Raw genomic sequence first — 21,055 nt, forward strand, 5'->3', positions numbered from 1 at the left:
ATCTCGAAATACTAGGTGACACCTCAAAATTTCAACATGATTTCCTCTGTTTATGTTAGTATTCCAAGGCGTTTTAACCTGCACCTAATAAACGACATACAATCCTGCATATATATATATGGGTCAGGTTCAAACGACAACCATTTCAACACACATATAGACAACGCGTTTTGTCTTATATGGGCAAAAATGTTTGGAATGGGCTGATTTTTTGTGAGGATGATCTCTGTGGTGAGGAGATCATCCTTGCCAAAAATCAGCTCATTATGAAACTTCTAGACCGTCCAATTTTTGTTGAAAAATTATAGACCATCCAATTTTTGTAAATCAATTTTGATGGGGTTACAAGTTTTGGAATGGGATGATTTTTTGCCAGGATGATTCCCTCATCACAGAGATCATCCTCACAAAAAATCAGCCCATTCCAAACATTTTTGCCCATATAAGACAAACACGTTGTCTATATGTGTGTCGGAATGTGTGTTGCAGGAACCCGACCCTATATATATATATATATATATATATATATATACAAAATATAACAATAGCGGAAGTCTACATATATCTAATAACGAACGATAGATCAGAATACGGAAGGATAACAAAACACAGAATTATACAAACATGCTCACTCTAACAGAATTCCTAACACTCAAGAAAAAATTCATAATAGTCTTAGACAATTGACACTACTAAGGGTTATAACCCCAAAACTCACCAAGTGATGAACTCTGCCTGTCTATCTAATCCACCAGATGATTCTCGCTCGTGTTATATACTTGCCTCGTCAAGTTTCAAATCTGAAACTAAAAAAATAGGGAAGGAAATGGTGAGTAATAATGGTTACCCAGTAGGGAAGCAAGCAATTTCTATCAATAAACTCTCCTAACATGAATGAATAAACATACTGAATCATTTTAAAATATACAAAATTTTACAGAAGCAATTACGATGAACTAGTATATATAGTCAAAGATGAGCAACTAAACATTTTAAAACTAATATTACATCAATCAACAGTACTTAGTATAACATTTTCTTTTTATACAAATCTAATTGATCAAATGGGAACATTAAACTTGCATTTCATTTTATATATTAAAATAAAGCAACAGATACATAATATACTATAGTGGAGTAATGAATTAGAGAGTTGGAATTCATGACTGGATCGCTCCCAGTCGGGACATGATGTTACAATTCTTCTCTGACTTTTAGTTCCTGATTTGTGGCTGGTCGTTGTTTACCACGTTTGGTTGACCATTTATCCAGCTCAGGCTGGCCGTTTGACGTGACCGTAAGCAATGAGTCTCTTTTCGATGTGTCAGAACGTTCAACTACTATAGATTGTTAGTTATCACTGATTAATCATCTTCGTCTATGCCTATCAAGCGTACATGTGATTCTCAAATATACAAACCATTCGTATACGACCACCTTTACATTACAAGTTCACTAGTAAAGATAGAGAGGAATATCCTGGATTTCAGTTGTGACTCCACTCTCATTAGCATCTCATACCACGTATGAGCTTGGTGGTCCCTACCGTATATCCCAAGATAGTACACCACTCCGGATGATATGACGCACTATCCCTTCAGGCATTCACAGACTCTTTAACAACTCACAAAATAGCAACATATATATATGGGTAACGTTCAATGGCCAACATTTTGGCAAACACATTTTTCAAAACATGGGTTAGAGGTCTTGGAATGGGCTGATTTTTGATGAGGATGATCTCTACGGTGAGGAGATCATCATCACCAAAAATCAGCCCATTCCAAAACTTCTAATCCCATCAAAAATGGTTTACAAAAAATGGACGGTTCACGATTTTTCAACTTGTAAACTGGGGCTAGAAGTTTTGGAATGAGTTGATTTTTGGTGAGGATGATCTCCTCACCGTAGAGATCATGCTCACCAAAAATCAGCCCATTCCAAGACCTCTAACCCATGTTTTGAAAAAGTGTTTGCCAAATTGTTGGCCATTGAACGGGACCCTATATATATATATATATATATATATATTACTTTCATTTGAAAACAAAAGAGAAATTAATAATACAAGGTTGAGAATGGATATCCAATTTCCTACCATGCAAGTGTGGCCAATCGACCTAACATAAATAACAGAACGAAAAAGTAAACATCATCTCGCGCTAACAGAAAGTAACTAAATATGCAACTAGTAACATTATTCTTGGATATCCGTTCACCAACCTACACACAACACAACAATGTAAAATGCAGACATCACCCATCGGGTGTGACTCTGACATTTTACCGTTTCATACCCTTTTTCCCTTTTTTCGAATTTTATAATTTTCAATCTCTCAAATAAAATATTCACTTTCTGATATTCATCAACTCAATATGAGTTAATTGAATAATAAATCATTTTTCTAACTATGAAGTTCATTTTTATAAAAAATCTTTAAAAAGTACAAAACTTATATTAAAACGGGATCCGAGCGGTGCACACGATCCAACTGACAGAAATAACCCGATTAAACATCCTACCCACGTGTAATTTGTTATAAAATACAATTAAACATATCAAATATACAAGTTCTGATGTGAATTTGAAATAATCAAGTTAATTCTATATTTTTGAAAACTCACCACAAATTTTTAATAAAATTTTAAATGCATTTTTCATAATCTACGATTACTAATAGAAATTAAGAGTTCCTTACAATCTCTATGTGAGATGATCGAAGCACGTGCATGAAAATTAAGGTAAATTACACGAAAATTGAGGTAATTTGTACTTCAAAATGGCTGATTTTCGAAATCGGCCCGGTGGTTTCGAAGATCTCGATGTCGTCGTCATTTCTCCCTTTTGCGGCGAAAGACGATTTGACCCCAAAACGAATGAAATCCGAGGTCGAAGTTTCGAAATCCCCATATATATGTATGGCTGATTTTTGACGATACAGGGTGAAAAAGACGAGAAAATGGAATGAATTTTGGTGGGTTTTGTAGAGAATGAGGCAGCGGACGTTTTTCCATTCTACGTCAGTCGACGACGGTGAACTGTTTGTCGTAAATCTACGATTAAAATTCGAAGAAAAAACGGATTTTTTTGTTTAATTTTCGTTGGCTGTTGGACGGGTTGGAGAAGAGGAGTTTTAAAAAAAAATTAAAATTTTATTTATATAAAATTTGGGACGAAATTGGTATTTCGCTTATTGTTTCAATCAACGATAACTTGACCGTCCGAACTCTAAAAATAACGAATGAATACTCTATTTTACCTAATTTTTCATTCTAGATCTAATGGTGTAGTCAATTTCTACAAATTCTGTCTCTAACAAAACATTTTTGGCCTGAGGTGACCCCTAAAATTGATGTCATTTTCATTTTTGACAATAATTCAACTTTCTGGTCTCCAAAAATGAAAATAAATAGTCCATGTTTAATAATTTTTCGTTATGAATCCAATAATGTAATCAAATCTTAATAATTATTTCTCTAACAAAAAGTCACTATTTTAACCTGGTCCGGCTCGATAATCAAGGATTTTGTAACATTTATATTCGGACACGCATTTGAGCGTGCTTACAGGCTAAAATATGTTTTTCGATCATTTTGAATTCAATGGTGAGGTCAGATTCTATTGAAAATTATCAGAAACATCCTAAAGTTTTACCCCTAAGTCCTACTTTTAAGATTTTCTTAAAATTTCACTATTTATTTTTTTCTCGAGATACGAATTAAAAATTCGAGGTTTTATAGTGCGACTTAAAAAAGAACCTTAGTTATAAAGATATTAAATATAAAAAAAATGAGATCATGACACATGAGTGCGTGTGGGTTAGAATGTTTGTAGAAAGAAAGGTGTAATTTTTGTTGAAAATAAAACTAAAATAATAGTAAAGGAGAAGAAAAAAATAATAAAATGTATGTGGGTCTAACAATAGTAGTGACACCATCGTCAAAGAAAAACTCACCAAAATCGCACTCTTAATAGAGTTTAAGCTCTGATACCATGTAGAACTAAATTGTATTGATAAATTATGTGATGATTATTACATGAACTCAGGAGGGTATTTGTAGATTACATAAAGCAAGATATAAAAGGTATATATCTAATATAATAAAGATCTTAACTAACATAATTCACTCCAAATATTTAAAGTTAAATACTTTAATTGTCAATACTTCCAAAAATCCTAATTGATATACTAAATATATCATTTTCCATCAAAACCTACCATTTGTCACCAGATACATTAACAATGATACAATGTATCTCATACATTATAATATGATACATCTTATTCTCTAACATTACTTGAATATAAGGACATTCAATGAATCAAGTATGAATCAGTTCAAGAGAACCAATTCGTACCATATCATGTATAAAGGGTTCTCCATAGATAACACATATATTTCCTTTGAGCTACCGCAGCAACTAATGTATGACCAAATGCATTTAATATGAGGATATAATTACTAATAACAATTGGTTTAGAAATGTCTAGCATCCAATCATCTTTTCAATATGGTAGTCCCATTAAATAACGAAAATAGTTATTTGTCTTTATTTTTCATATTTAATTTGATAATAAATTTTTGTTGCATTGAAGAGTAAGATTTGTACAGTCAACTCGTACATTTGAAAAGTTATTTTCATGGTAAAATTATTAATATTAGTTTGATAGAAACATTTTATAAATTTCTTTTTATTTTATCATATTAAACATTTTTTTTTTTTTCATTTTGAAGACTAAGTTTGTTGAGGAGAAATTAGAATGACCCATTTATAAATGATTTGTGCTTCCGGACTATGGTCTATCCTTTGAAAGACTAAAATAAATACCGAGATGTTGGAAGAAACTGATTGAAAAGGTAATATAATCCTTTATCATTATATATATTTTCTCTATTCATTGAAATATTTAACATGGTTTATCAAATTATATAGATAGTAGGTATCTCTAATAAATGGAATATAATGATATATACATGATTAGAGATAGTTTTTTCTTCTTTTTAATTCATTCGATATTTGATGTTTCTAATTTTACATAAAAGAATTTTTTAAATTATCATGACGCAATGTGAAACACTAAAAAACGATTAAAGTCTGGAATCTACTAGAAAAGAACTCTTAAAGATAAATTTTATTAAATTGAAGATCATCTTTGCATCGCAATTACAACTCTTTTATAGAAAGAACTTCTAATCCTAGTTAAATACGAAATTTGCTCAAAATAACAAAAATTACTAAAAAATAGTAAAAACAACTTAAGGATTGAAATAGATACTACTTAACCCTATAAGCAAGAGAGAATCAACGGTTCATTATTCTGATTTCTATAACTAAAGTTATTAACAAAACAGAAATTACTAAAAATAGCAAAATTACCTAAAAAATAAAGTAGATGAATGACTTAGGCCTAAAAATGCAAACTCAATTGCAAAGCAATTGATCTCAACATTTCCATTCAAATATGAGTCTTCTCAGATGATTTTGAATCCGTCACCCTTATGGGTCTATGGGCCTAAGCCTTACATTTGGACTTTTGACGATTCAAACATTCCATAGATTCTTCAGCAACTTGTCCTACATCATATCGTCAACCTTAGAAAATTGTCCATTCATCAAAGATTAATTATTGAATAAAATTAGTGATTCACATGGACCTGATGACTCCTAACCCAACCTTCTCATTTTAAAAGAACAAGGATCCGATCTTGACTCTGATTCATATATGATGTACAAATCTAAATCTACTAAATTTGGAGGGTATTGAAAAATAATAAAGAATATGCGGTAAAAAATATGGACTGCTACTACTCCTTGGAATTCGAAGTAGACTCTTGTGGTCTTTTTCAGGAGCAAAACTTATTTCGAAAGTAATTAAATACACTACAAAAAAAAAAATTAGTGATTCATCATATGAAATTAATTGATTAAGTTGAATTGGATTAGGCAATAAAAATTGAATCCAATTCTTCTCATGCTAAACATTTATACTTCTAAATTTCTAATATTCTAAATGTATAAATGTTCGGGGACTATGAAAATATAAGATGATAAATTTTAAAGATATATTAAATCAATTGAACTTGTGTCCTCAACCATTATAATTGGAGTAGGGATCCAGAACGGTGTCTTGTACCTAACCAAGGTCAGGTGGCACCCCATCTTATGGCACATGACATTTTTGAGACCCAGACCACATGGATATGTGGTCCATTCCTTGGTGAACCTGCATACCAAAAATCATAGTGATTGATAACTTGTATCCACTAGATCTAAGCTTTTGAAAAAGAGTTTAAAGCCAATGATTAGAAATCATTCTTAAACGGTGATATTATCAATAGATGCACATCACCAGTCAAACTGATCTTTTGTGTGTACATTCATCAAGGGATGGACCACATATCCATATGGTCAGTGGATCCGCAAAAATTCCATGTGGCATAAAATGGGGTGCCACCTGACCTTGGTTAGTTCTTGATCCCTACTCTTATAGTTGGGGCAGTTTCTTTTTTTCTCGAAAGGACGTATGGGCAAAGTAATCCACAACATAGAAGAAAAGCACTTTTGGTACTGCCATTATTTGTTTGGGGATAAAAAAGAATTGAGATTGTTGTTCTTTTCACCTAAGAGGGCTTTTTTAGCTGAGGTATTGAGGCAACTCTACTGTAAATAAGAGAAAAACTTGGGGACTATTTGTTTAACGCTATTTTCAACGCTTAATGCTGAAATCATTCAAATTCAGTACTTCGTTACAATTAAGTGCATTTGTTTATCAAAAAAATTCAGCAAAATTGCTGAAAATTTGGTCAAAATTTTCAACATCAAAATGAAGCTTAATGCTGAAGGCTATTTGCGCTTAGCACCAGTAATTTTATGCTCAGAAAAGTATGCCTTTCTATAATTTAATTTATTACATCTCTTGTCCTTGTTTTCTATCTATTGACCTAAACCCTAATCGACCAAAATCAACAAAAGAGCTGTGTGTGTGAGAAGAGACGATCCAGCCACGTGTGTGACAAAAGACGATCCAGCTACATGTGTGAAAAGAGAAGATCGACCGAACAAGAATGTCTTCTATCTCTCTTTCTCTCTTCCGCCATTAATGGCATTGGGTTTGAGTTTTTGGTGTTTGTATAAAGTCTGATTTTGACTTGTTTGTAGAGATAGAGAACCAACTTTTTTACATGATCCTCAAAGCCAACAACAACATCATCATCGTCATCATGGCTATATGAGGAAGAATTTATGAGATGTCCCAAGATTTCCTATGTAGAACTTGTCGTCCGATCTCCTCCTCCAAATCCAACCATTGGGATGCCGAGTTTTCAAATCTGAGAAAATTTCCTTGATTTTAGTACGAATCTTCTGCAGATCCGTTCCTAACTGGTATAGATATATCCATTGGTTAATTATGGATGAGTGCCTATTGATAAAGCCCACAAATCCCCTTCTTCTCTAAGTCTCATTCTCATCATCTTCTACTACTTTTAAGAGGATGAAGTTGTCAATTAGGTCATCTGCATCATAAGCAGCATATTTGATTTGAGACACCTAGATAGTGCACAAAATTTGGATGCATTTAACGAAGAAGAAGAAATGACTATGCCCACCACTCCAAATACCCAAGATACAAGTCAGGATCTTTAATAACTTGTTTGTAGTTCTTCAACTAGTAAGCGTTGAAAAAATAATGATCTTTATGAGCTTCAAAGTATTGTATAGTCTCTCATCACTGTACTTGGAAAAGAAACTGACAATGACCCGTCTGTTCCCGATTATATTAAGATATTGAAACAAATGATTAATTTGGAGAATAGAAGTCATCTTTATAATCTTGCGTTGAACATATTTGTCAAATCAAAAGAACATCTTGAAATATGGATGGTGTTGGATAATGAAGATGAGCTGTTGTCTTGGCTAGAGAGTTTTGTTGAAGTGAACTATATTATTTTCATGAACTTTATATAAATATTATTATATTTGATACCATGTTTTTTATGAAGTATGGGTTATGTATTAAACATTTGTAATTAATGTTTTTTACTTATATAAGATTTTATTGGTGGATGGATATATTTTTATTATAAAATTTTGTTGGTGGTCATGATCTTATTATGTTTTGTATTCTTATTTGAAAACGGTTATACATCCAATGCTTAAGAGATCAAAAGGAAGGAAAATATTCTTTAATAATAATGATGTTATTATTGGAAAGTCTTAAGTGATTATCTATCACACAAGAACCTATAAATGTATCATCACTATCTGGTGCAGAATTTATGAATGAACTTTTAAATTAACTTTCTTCAAATTGTTATGAATTGTTAATGATGAAGAAGAATGCATTCATTAGCCTATGTCATCTATTTCAAGATCGAGGATGGCTTCAAGATACTCGACATGTTAAAGTATCAAAAATGATTGTAATGTTTCTTATTGTAATATGCTATAATTATAAGTATCGATTGGTTCAAAATCGATTTCAACATTTATTGTAAACCATCCACAAATACTTTCATATAGCGTTAATTGCAATGTTACACTTTTCAATGGAAATGATTACCGTTTCATCTCTTAATGGATCCATAGAGGAAATTAGAACTCGCAGACGTCTTAAACAAATATTTAATGTACATTTTACATTGGGGATTACATAATAATTATATACATACCATTAAATAATTAACATTGGTATTATTAAATTGTGAATGAGGCAATTGGAGCGCTAGATCGAATACTCATTCAAGTGTGTATTCCAGCAGACAAACAAATACCTTATAGAGGAAGAGAGAAATTCGATTGCTATCAAAATGTTATGACCATTTGTAATTTTGATATGATTTTCACATATGTCCAAACCAAATGAGAAGAAGTGGTACATGATTCACGGATCCTAATGAAGACCATTTCTAACCCTACAAATAGATTTTCAATAGTAAAATATTAGTTAAAGATGATATAACACAAAAATGATATAATTCAATATCATATTATGGACTAATACATTTAATTTTTATTATAGCTAGTACAAAATAGTTGTGAATTATTCATGTGTATGAGGAGCCGAATGTTATTTCATCAACAAACATGAAGGAAAATAAAGCAAAAAATTGAGTGCAAAAATAGAGAGATTAAAAAAATTCGAACAAACATTGTACACTTATGCAAGAATTTGAAAGAAAAATTATATCTAAAAAAATTAATAAAATTTTATATAATTCAAAATTTAGGTACAATGAATTATGTTTGCAATTTAAAATACCAAACTAGATTATTTTTTACATGTATGTTATTTTTATTATGTATGATGTAATATAATAATTAAAATAATCGAATAGATAAATATTATATGATTACAATGGTTGAAAGGATAATGTAGTTAATTCACTAGCTTTCAGCATTAAGTAACAAATGATATTATTTGATTACAACACTTAATTTGAATTAATTCAACACAATTCAGACTGATAAACAAACTGCAACCTCAACACTTAAATTCAATATTTATACAATTTCAACAATTATAATCTTTCAGTGCTTAATTTGTTCAATTTAGCAAACGGCCCCTTGCTCTGTAATCAAACAAACTATCATTTACAGGATTTGTGACTAAACTCAATAAAAATCCAAAAAAATACCAAATTAAAAATACAAACCACCAAAAACTAATTCATGTAAGAGTAAAATAACAATAAATAAATTTATTTATTCTAATCACATTTTCAATCATGGAAATAACCCACACATCCATTCTCTACAAAGTCATATCTTCCATTCTAAAATCATTTGTTTATTATTATTTTTTTTTTGTTTGTTTCAGACATCAGATTCTAAGAGCCCATAAAGAACAAAAGAAAAAACAATTGCACAATAACAATACTACACAATTAGCTCTCTGCGATGTACACCAGCCAGCTTCCCCATAAACATTCTTCTTACCGATGAATTGATTCTAATATTAATCCGAAACTGGTGAACATTCCATATTTTCACTCATATTTTGGCTCTCAATTTGGTTGTTGACCACAGGTGTTTGATCATTCTCACAACCCTCCATATTTGGAGGATGTCTCAAATTCTCAACCACGGTTGTTTCATTTTCACTAACCACCTCTGAGTTCGGTAAAGCCGCTTGACCATTTTGTCCCTCCTCCCTAGAGAAGACACTACTCCCGGACCCATCGACTTCTGATTTTGTATCCTCGGCACTTTTTTTAACCTCCTCTGACACACTCAACATAGCATTTGTGGTGTTGCCCTCAGCATTCTCAATTGAACTGACACACAATGAAGACACGGTCACTGTCTGTTGTGCAATCAAATTCGATGATATTGCAGCACTGACAAGAGGAATCTCACATGTTGCTGTTAACGGTTTATAGGTAGTTGGTGGTGATACTGATGGTGCACCAGTTCGAATGTAGTGGACATTAGGGCGAGGCCCTGGCAGGTTTGTGGCTAATGGTTTTGTACCACATGGGGGCATTGGTGTTTTAATCAGTGAACCCACTCCAGGTCTTATATGGACAGCATTCTTAGACTGAGCTGCTTTGAGCAATGATGCTGCAGTTGAAGGTGTAGCAATACGGGCCCCAGCAGCGACTGCAGCCGCTTGTATCATAGAATTAGGGCCGACAGAAGGCTTGACAACTGGAACCGATGATGATGGTGGTTTTTTCGTAGTTATTCGAGATTTTGGTATGGTACTTGATGTTGATGCTCCTTTCTGAACCGATGAAGTGGTCTGGTGCGGGGTTGCAACCGTTGAAGCTTCGACAGGAGTAGCGAGAACTGCAGAGGGAGTGGACGGAATAGCCAAATGATTCATACCTGTTTCGATTGCAAGTACGATCAATTTTTAGTGAGGGATTTATTTAAAAGTCTAATTGAGTAAATGCATGCCGGCACCAAAACTAAAGCCATGGTCAAGCTTTTTGTTTGTTCTGCTGTTTATGCCGATTCTAAAACTTTGCTTCGGTTGTGTTTTGGAACTCATGCAGAATTCTGTCTAAACTAAAAAACACCAAACTTGTGTGAGGAACCAACATTTTGTGTCCATCACCCCAAAAATAGCAACCAAAGTAGCTTATGTGTCAAACTAGACTATTAAATTAGTAGAACTCTCATGCAAGATAGACTGATCAGCAATTTTTTTTCTTTTGCAAGCACTACTTGAACACCATAATAATGAGGTGATATAAACCTTTCATTGCAGATCTAAAACATGGCGAACTAAAAGAATTTGTTAAATATCAAAAGGTCCCCACATCTGTGGTCAGTGGGATTTTTCGACAATGATCAATCCGAGAGGTGTCCCATGCCCTCCTAGTAAAACGTTATCATTGTTGCATCACTTAGACCACGCATAGTAAGCGATGAACACTACTAACTTTAGTCTCAGCTAAAACTTAAAAGCAAGCACTTTCCCCAAAGAAGAAAGGATTACCTGTGATGGTAGAACTAGAGGTGTCAATGGGTCAGTTCCACATATATCCAGAACCGGAACCTAAATCCGGTTCCGATTCTTATCGGTTTCAGTTTCGGTTCCGGGTGTGATATCCTTGGATCCAGAACCGACCCTACAAAATACAAATACCCGATAACCTCAGGTACCTGTTGAGTACCCACTAGGATAGATAATGTGTCTTTGAATGAGAAAAAAAAATTGAATATCCAATATAATAGACGGGGTATTTATAAATGTAACAATTTAACTTGTAGTTCTTCAATTGAAAGATAAATAAAAAGTTAAGGTCAACAATAAATTCTTCAAGCAAATCAAACTTCTAAGAATAGAGTCATAGAAAATTATAATATGAACCATTTATTTGTCATTGAAATTGTATAAAAATATGGAAAATTAATGGAAGTTCATGTAGAGATAAGGCAGAATTTAAAGACTATACATTTTTTTATAATTTAATCTTAGTTCAATTTTATTTACTTCAAGATATCTCTTTGTAAGTATTTAATTAGATTACTAATTTCATTCTAAATGTTAAAATTTTACTTGTTGGGTACTCATCAGATACCTGATTTTTATTGGGTCCTTAAGATAGCTACCCAGAATCAGACCCAAAAATGATCGGGTCCATATTGGTAGACCCAAAACCAAGTGATCGGTTACGGGAACATAGGGTAATTGGGTACCCATTGACACCATTAGATAGAACACTGATGGGTTTTTTTGCCAGCTTTCCTGAATATTATAAATAGGTGAAGATGGAGAGGAATCATCAATACCGATTGAACGTGCTTCAGATAAGCTATCCACCATTGGCATATTAAGAGCATGAGAAATTGCCCGACGAGCTGCAAGTTGTGCCTCAGAAAGTTGTGAACTTATTGAGTTGGTAGCCACACTGGGATTCAAGTTAGCTTGGCGCTTCCTTATGATGGCCCACCTCTGCAAATATTAGAACAAGTCCAATCCATTCAGTAGAAAGAAAAGGAAATCTGATCCGGGCGCACTTTCAAGCATGTTTGGGGCTAGTAAAGAGGAAAAACACATGTTTACGGGAAGCCAAGTTGAAGTTCTAATGACAAGAAAATTCATTACCTTACCACATAATTCTCTTACCAAATAAAAGTTAATGGAGAGCATTGTCTTCCGTTGCCGGGATTTGAACCCGGGTCATCTGGGTGAGACCCAGATATCCTGACCGGACTAGATGACAACGGATGTGCTTGTATTTCCCTTTAAAAAAAAAATGCAAAAATACCCTTATCTATTAAATATCTAGCACAAATTATTAAGGTGAACAAGAAAACATAACAATGTCGGTTTGTTCTTTAGACAAGTCAAAAGTGGTTCAATAATTTAAACTAACTCTAGTGTTAGGGTTCATTTGGAAACCAATATCATAGTAGTTTTTTATTTGTTTTTTGTGAGAGAGAGAAGTCAGGATCGTGGGAGTAGGGAGAGACAAAGAGAGAGATGTGAGATGGCAGTGCTGCGGTTAAAAATTGAGGAAACAAGAGGGAAAAAAATATTTCACTTGTTTGGTAACCTTCAAGAATTGGTCCAACCCATTGATAAATGAGGATATCCCCTCACAAAAGAGAAAAAGAAAATATTTATAAAAAAAGAAGACGAAGAAGAAGTATCCTTCAATCGAATCGTAACAGCACTGATATAATGAAGCAAGAAGTATGTGTCTCGCCTCACATGGAGGAGTCGAACTAACAGGACAAAGCAGAAACAACAAAGCTTTGAAACAACCAATAGATTCGTTTATCAAACTAACAGAAGTACATAACAACATATGTACATATAAATGTACTTCACTCATACAATTTTGTAGATCATTAATGACAATTTATAGGAACAAGGAGAAATACAGAGAAAGCAACAGCGAGTAGTACAAAGAAAAAGAAAGAAACAACTTGTAAGATTACAAATTGCAGTAAATTGGTATAAAACAAAAAAAGTCTGCAAATTTCAAGGGCTAGTTACATCAGAATACAACAAAGAGACCACCTTGGGACATCCACCTCACCATTTGACAGCAATGATATCCTCAAGGAAGAAACCAAATCCTAGACCTCATTAACAATGAGAGATTATCAAAAACCCTTTTCTACAGAAAACCCACTCAAGGCACCTTCACCAATCAAGGGGCAAAGATAGTGCTCCTGTCTTATTTGAATCACTTTCCCAAAATCAATAAATGATCTCCATTTTTGAATTCCAACAGATGTCATCGAAACTTCACGACCCACATTAGCCATAGAATAATAACTGTGGGAGAAAATTCTTGATTTGCCGTTGAGTCCTTAGGATTCACACCCACAACATATATCTTGAATTTGTAGCATAGCAACTCATGCACAAAGATCCAAAAAAATGACTTAATCAATAAGAAAAGGAGAGGATAGCAAAAAAGAGAGGTAGGGGACACAAAGTAAACGAGGTTTGTCCCCCATGCATCCTTAAGGTCTAAGAGAATCATTCCACTATTCTAAGTATCATGAACATTATTCTTAGAGTATTGTAGTATATCTGATTGCCAATCTTTAGTGTGTCTGCATAAAGACAACAAAAACTAGCTAAAATAAACTAGTTAATCTTTCTAAAACACAGTGACATCTTTAGAAATCAATCTTCCAATTGATGCCTTCACCTTCAGAGGAAAAAAGAGTGTGGTAATGCTACACTATTGGAATACAAGACTTCCTTGCTTGTATCATACCTGACACGAAAATCAAAGAGTAGGACTTTCCACAACATCCAATTCTGAAATTTCCAACCCCATCATGTGTGGATTTAAAGGTAACAGTCAAATATAGACCAGAATGTTTCAATTTGTAATCTACTTTTCATATGGCTAAAGGTGTCAAGATGGGCTAGTTTCTGTGGTGCACCAAAGATCAGCCTTTGACTCAGCTCATTGGAGAGTTCTAGCCTTATGAAATGTTTATTACAAATTCTGGACCACCCATTTCACCTTTAGCTTAACTCCACAATTAATTCAGAGAGCAGTATTTTTGTGATGAGATCATCTTCACCAAAAATCAGCCCTTGACTCGGCTTGACATGAAGCCCACAATCATGTGGGCTAAGAAAACATTTAGTCTCTCAACCAATCCCATTATCACCCTTAAGTACTATATAGCAAACCCCAAATATTTCAAATAAGACTTTGATGACAATGATATAAGTAGGGAACCGCCATTTCTACAGAATAAGTTTATTTTTCCACTGATATTAAATGCATTCAAGTGTGATATCAGCCATTCATTAATCAACAAATGTTTGTAATGTCCGTGATGATATAGCAACACCGTCGGAAAGGAATGACACACACATGCACACACATTCATGAGAAAATAAAATAAAATAAAAGAATTGTTCCAGTGAAGCTGAATTATTCTCTGGAGTGAGCTAGAAAACCTGAGATAACTGTGAGGCAGTTCTATCCCCCTTGAAGTCTCCTTTAAGAATATTTGCCCAATTTCTTTCACCACATTTCTGCACAGCAGCAATAAGTTCCATATCCTCCTCTTCAGTCCAAGGTTTCCTTTTCCTTCGTGCAGGCAAACCACCACCACTAGCTGATCCAATCCCATCCCATCCTTCTGTAGGCAATGGTAGTTTACTTACAGAAACAGGAATAGTAATGTTCGTCCCTTGTGGATAAGTTGGTGTTGAATAATCTGCCCGGGATGCCTGACCATTAGGTATGTTTATGGTCAATGGAGCCTCTACAGTGGAGCCATTAAGGAGACCAGAGTCACTAGGCAAACCAGAAGCGAGTAGCACCTAACCAAGCCAACCATTCCCAAACAACAAGCCAATGAGATACTACGAAAACTACAAGAATGAGAAATGGAGATGTCCTTAAAGAGTTCAATTCACATCTCGCAAGACAAGTAAAAGAAACCTAAGGTACTCATTATGTAGGTACACTCTAAAGATGGTCTACTAGTCAAACATTTGTGGACGTAGATAGCATTGCAAGGGGTTAGCTCCCAAATACGGATATCGTGGAGTCCCACAAGTGTGCAATTCATGTCTATTAGAGCAACTCCAACTGGTCTCTAAAACACTAAATTTACAGAGACATCCCAACCAAACTCCAACCGGACTCTATTTTAGAGAAAACCCCTCTAAATAACTGTTCTCGTCTCCAAAAATAGAGATCCTGAGAAATTTTAGAGGGCATTTTTAAATCACTATTCATCTTTTTTACATAGCTATTTTTGTCCCCATTTTTCCATAGATGTCATTTTTGAACTTCTATTTTCATGGAACATGTTTTAAATATCATCTTTGTTCTCTTCACTTTTCCACTTTTTCAAGTGAATGAATAGTGTTTTAGAGAAGAAACCGGTCGGAGCTCAAATTGGTTCAGAGGTGAGCATCTTCTCTAAATTTGGAGCAAAAATTTAGAGATGTGGGTTGGAGTTACCTTCTTGCTCCTCGTGCCATATGTATCAATATGGCATCAGTACATATGCTAATGACTTCAATATGATATCCATAAACATGCTTCAAATAGAATTCTTTAGTAAGCAAACAATTTCCACTAAAAATGGGATAAAGTTTCTTACCTTCACACACGCTGCGGCCTCCACTGAGGCTTCATCACTAACAGGAGGAGAAGCTTCCAACTCATGTTCTAAATCACTATCATCATCCTGCAAGCAGATTATAGGCCTCATTAGATTAAAGCAACATTACCTTAGATGTCCAAAGCTGGTTAAAAAGGAAACAGTGAAGAAATGGATAAAAGGATTTCAGTAAAGCCTACTTCATTTTTAACAAGGAAAATTAAGTTCAAACAAATGAATGACATCTCAGAAGTTTGAAATATATCCACTAAAATACAACTTCTATTTACTCTTTCTTTTCTTCTTCATCATCGTCATTAAAAAGTTATCCAAGAATTTGGGGTTGTTTGAACAAATCCTGTCCCTCCGTTTAATTCTGTCTAAAGCAATGAATAAAATGAAGGATTGAGATTCATGTTCATGAATCTTGATTTTTATGGATGATTCAGATGAAAAAGGGCAGCCCATCTCAGAGAATTTGACATCTTAGGAACTCATTGGCAAAACCACAAGTTGTATGTAGCAATAGTTCATTTTTTTTTTTTTTCCCTTTATAAGAAAGAACAAAAAAATCATTACTTGATTTTTTTTTTTAGTGCTGCTATTGGCACCCCAACTTTTATTTATTACAACCTATTCAAAAATAAAGAAAATAAGTCAATGGTTGTGGATAAGTAAAAAAGTTGGGGTACCAATAACAGCTCTCTCGTTTTTTCTTTTATTAGATTTCTATTTCTATTTTTTGGGTTTAGGATTGTATATGAGCCTAATCGTAATGGTAAACAACTACTGAGATTGTTTAGACAAGTGTTATAATGTTTTGTAATATTGAGATAATAACTTGAGACAAACCTTTGTAGTGTTTGAAGAGTGTATTTTAATCTTTAATTGGGGTGTGATAAATAATTTAAGAAATTGGGGTGTAATAAGTAAAAGTTGGGATGTGAATAGCAGCTCCCTATTTTTTTTTTCTTTTCTACTATTTTTTTTTTTTTTTTTCTTTGATAAGTATAAATTTATTGCCACAAAGAAAATACAAAAAGAGGTTGAGATGACCAACCAAAAGAATGAAAAAAGCACCTAAATCATACAAATAGAATCCCATCTAAAGACAAAATCTTCAAAGAATTCACCCTTAAACTCCAGCCAAAGCTTGCACCAATAAGACTAAAGCCCCAACACATTTAGCAAAATATCCAGTTTCGAACATTCCACCCCTTTGAAGACTCTTCCATTCCTCTCCAACCACAATCCCCAGCAAACCATGAAAGGGAGGAACTTCCACAGAGTATTCTTCCTTCTGACGAATAAGGATTGATTCCATAGAGTATTCTTTTTTTCTGTGTTATCTAGTGTTCACTGTATTCGTAGAAATATCGCAATGCAACTTAGAGGTCATGGGTTCAAAGCCAGCTTACCCAACAAAAAGAAACTTACTATGTAGAATCATACGAGGAAAGGCTATCTAACAAATATAATTTTGGTTAACAACTTGATTAAAGTAGCATGTCAAAGATGGATTACAAAACCCTCTACTAGAAATCACTTAAAAAAACTGCTCACATTTCAGGATCTGTAATGGAACTTGTCAACACTTGTTTATGCACCGAGTTGAGGAAACTCACCTTTCTATTCCCCAAATTTGAATTTTTTATTTCCCAGATGCTTTTCTTTTAAACGGAATACTTTGATGGCATCTAATAGTAAATTTTTAAAACAGTGTAATGGGTGTTTATCATAAATTTGATGCAACAAACATGATAAACATACAAATTCAATAGTTTAATAGATGCAATCAACAAATGCCAACAATGCACTATAAAAAGAAAGTACAACACTTACCATAGGTAGGATCCCATCTTCAACTTTTTCTAACAAAGCCTCACGGTAGGCTAAATGCCTCCATAGCATCTGGTATTCACGTGCATTAGAGATGCCTGTTGAAGTCTTCCTCACAAGCATATTCCAATCCATCTTCACATCAGCAAACTGACTAACTTCTCGAATTAAAGCTATTATTGTATTAGCACTATACCTGCAAGCACCAAAAATCACATCACTATCACCCATGGGTTTAAAACTTGCTTTTTCAAATGATCTCGGTACCCATCAAAACCAAGTTGACTTGGATGAGTCAAACCTTCCGAATTGGTTCAACAACATTTTATGTATATATGGGTTGGGATATGTCAAATCTTGGATTAGATGGTCTGGGTTTTTTTTATAGACAAAGAAAATTTTATTAATAATAGAAAAACGTGGCCAAGATGACCATCGAGCGAAACAAAGAAAGAAAGCAAAACAATATAAAGCAAGCACCACACTCAAATGCTACCAAAAAAAAAAAAAAAGCTCCCATCTAAATAAAAGATCTATGGAAAAAAAATCCCTCTAAAGTCACAAAACTACTTGGCCCACAAGAATAGAAGCCCCGAAATAGATACCATCACTTCTTGCAAGGTTCAAGGAGTGCTCTCATCTTTTTATTTATTTATTGGCAAACCAGTTTTTCGTGAGTTCAATAGCTTAGTGCTGACGAGATTTGAACCTAAGTCTCTAGTATCATCACCCAAAGACTTTATCAACTAAGCTAGCTGACACCTACAAGGAGTACTCATTTCCTTCAACCACCCTGCTATTAAGTCCACAAAATTCTCATTTTCATAGGGAGATTTTTGATAGACCCTCTCTCGAACAAAGTAAGAATTTTGATAGACCAACTCTCAAATAAAGCCCTTGGTTTTGGATGACTCGTCATGGTTTTTAAACTCAGCATTTCATCTCATCTCTACACTCACCCATACCAAGATTTGGACAAGTCATCTAAGACAACAGTTTAAATGAATTTCATAGTTACATCCTCAAATTTCATTTTTTTTAAAAAAAAATCCTGTTTTAAACTGGATTAATAGATTCTCAATCACAAGACCTCATTTTATATAATTCACACGTTTATATTTAATAATAATTTTCTGTTGTAAACTGATTAAAATAAATGCTCAATCACAAAACCTCATTTTATATAAATCACAAACAAAACCAGTCAACTCGGCCAAGTTCTAAAAAATGGACCCAACTCCAATCACAGACAAGTCAATGAGACGAGCGATTTGCAGTGGATATCTCACAGGGATGCCTGTAAAAAGAAGATGACTCACCAAGTCATCTCGGTCTTGGACGAGTCTTAAAAGCGTCCGAGTCATTGAGATGACTCGCCCGAGTCATCTTGATCTCACCTAATTTTTAAACCATATTATTGCCATAATCAAAATAGACTAAGCTAAGCTTAACTAAAAGTATAAAGCATAAACCGCTAGATACACCAAATAAGATCTCACAAAGTATGAATTCTTTGAAGAATAAATTTGATTTTAATCCATTATTAAACCACAGAAATCCTTAAATATGTCGATTTGATTCCCAAAAAAAAAAAATTACAGTAATATGTTACCTTGGTAAAATCCAGGACATGTCATCTTCAGTGATTAAACCCTTTTTCTTCTTCCTCTTGATTTCGTCCATTATATATCTTTCTCCCTGAAACCCTAAACCCCTAAGAAAAATAGGGTTTTTTTTTTTTTTTTTTTTGGTTTGGAATCTGTAGATATATTAGAAGAACCCTAAAAGGGATTCGAGAGACAGATGTAGAAGGATCTTACTGAACCACTGAGGAGGAGTCTTCTGAACCGGTCAAGATGGCTGAATTGGTATTGAATCGGAACACCAAGAGAGAGAAACCGAACCACCAACCGATTTAGCTTCTGAACCGGTGCTGAATCGGATCACAGAGAGAGAGAGAATGGTTCACAAGAGATGCTGAATCAGATCACGAGAGAAATTAGATAGAGGGAACCTCGAAGGTTTCAAAAATTACCAACAGAAAAACCGGCAATTTTGGAGGATATCCTTTGGAATTCTATTAGGGAAAATTACTTAAAAGGACCGTCGCGGAAGTATTTCTTTCTAAATAGACCCTAAATGGTAAACTTTTTCTTTGGGAGTGATAGGGTTACAACTTGGGCTGCCCAAACTCGACCCGATGGGTTGAACCCACCCTTGAGTCATGTCTAAGCATAGTTAGTTTGGATATAAAAAAAAAAAAATACCCGACACAAATAGGATTGAGGGAGGCATTGGTAGTGGCCAATCTGATTTGTCTGAATCCAAACTTAATATGATTAAAATTTAAAAATATTTTTTATCTTAATTTTTTATACTCATAATTCATATTTTAGTATGTATATTTTTGTCTATCTATATATCTAAATTAATGTGTGATTATTTTCATTAGATAAATAATTATCTCCGTTATTAATGTTTTGTTTTAAGTATAATTCTATATTGTCATATAATGATTATATTACAATTATAAATATTTTTGTTTTCTTAAAACTTATGATTATAAATCAAAATGATTATTTTAGTTAATCTTCTTATTTTTTTTCTCTCTTTAAATTAGCATATTATTTTATGTATATAAATTTTCGAAACACATTTTTAAGAAAAATAATTGTAAAATTTTAAGTTCTTTTTCACACCACTTATTCATATGTAAACCCTTATCAGTACTAAATTACTTAGTATTAATGAGGAACATATTAACCTGACTTGAGTAGGGTTCAAGTTGAGCATTTCTTGCCCGAAGTCAAGTTGGCCAAGGAACAGGTTGATGTTTGTCAAGTTTGGGTTGGGCATGGGTTGATCCCCAACCCACTTGAGTTGCAACCCTACTAAATGGTCCCTCGTATTGTTGAGTTCACAATTTCAACCGTTGAACTTGACACTTTTTTATTTAGTGTCAAGTTCACATATATTTATTGTAGAGTTCACCACTTTTATTTACTGTTGAACTTGATGTTTTTTTAATTTACTATCGAGTTCACCACATTTTATTTACTATCGAACTCAACACTTTTTTAATTATTGTCGAGTTCACTACTTTTTTAAATAAAAAGGGGTGAACTCGACACTGGTAAAATCCACCCATTTTCAATTTTTGAG

General features: G+C 33.6%; 1 protein-coding gene and 1 non-coding gene across 2 annotated transcripts; both read right to left on the bottom strand.

Moving 5' to 3' along the window:
• Positions 1–9,768: 9,768 nt before the first annotated feature.
• Positions 9,769–19,997, bottom strand: LOC147392610 (uncharacterized). The gene is made up of 7 exons (XM_086456325.1): positions 19,714–19,997; positions 19,506–19,607; positions 17,897–18,089; positions 16,055–16,141; positions 14,895–15,263; positions 12,245–12,407; positions 9,769–10,831 (listed from the first exon to the last, which is right to left on the bottom strand). The coding sequence occupies exons 2-7, from the start codon at positions 19,574–19,576 to the stop codon at positions 9,960–9,962; spliced, it is 1,755 nt and encodes a 584-aa protein (XP_086312451.1). The 5' UTR covers positions 19,577–19,607; positions 19,714–19,997; the 3' UTR covers positions 9,769–9,959.
• TRNAE-CUC (transfer RNA glutamic acid (anticodon CUC)) lies at positions 12,610–12,683 on the bottom strand. Its single transcript has one exon. It is a non-coding gene; the product is annotated as a tRNA-Glu (tRNA).
• Positions 19,998–21,055: the final 1,058 nt, after the last annotated feature.

The sequence above is a fragment of the Akebia trifoliata genome, chromosome 10 (assembly GCF_017979445.1).
Source record: "Akebia trifoliata isolate Shusen 1 chromosome 10, ASM1797944v1, whole genome shotgun sequence".
Taxonomy (NCBI): domain Eukaryota; kingdom Viridiplantae; phylum Streptophyta; class Magnoliopsida; order Ranunculales; family Lardizabalaceae; genus Akebia; species Akebia trifoliata.

What these genes read in the sequence shown, in the direction of transcription:
- LOC147392610 (XM_086456325.1), bottom strand. Translation starts at nt 19,576, where the DNA reads ATGGACGAAATCAAGAGGAAGAAGAAAAAGGGTTTAATCACTGAAGAT. An exon ending in ATGTCCTGGATTTTACCAAG is followed by an intron (nt 18,090 to 19,505) that starts GTAACATATTAC and finishes TGGTGCTTGCAG; the next exon opens with GTATAGTGCTAATACAATAA. An exon ending in ATCTGAAGCACGTTCAATCG is followed by an intron (nt 10,832 to 12,244) that starts GTATTGATGATT and finishes CAATCGAAACAG; the next exon opens with GTATGAATCATTTGGCTATT.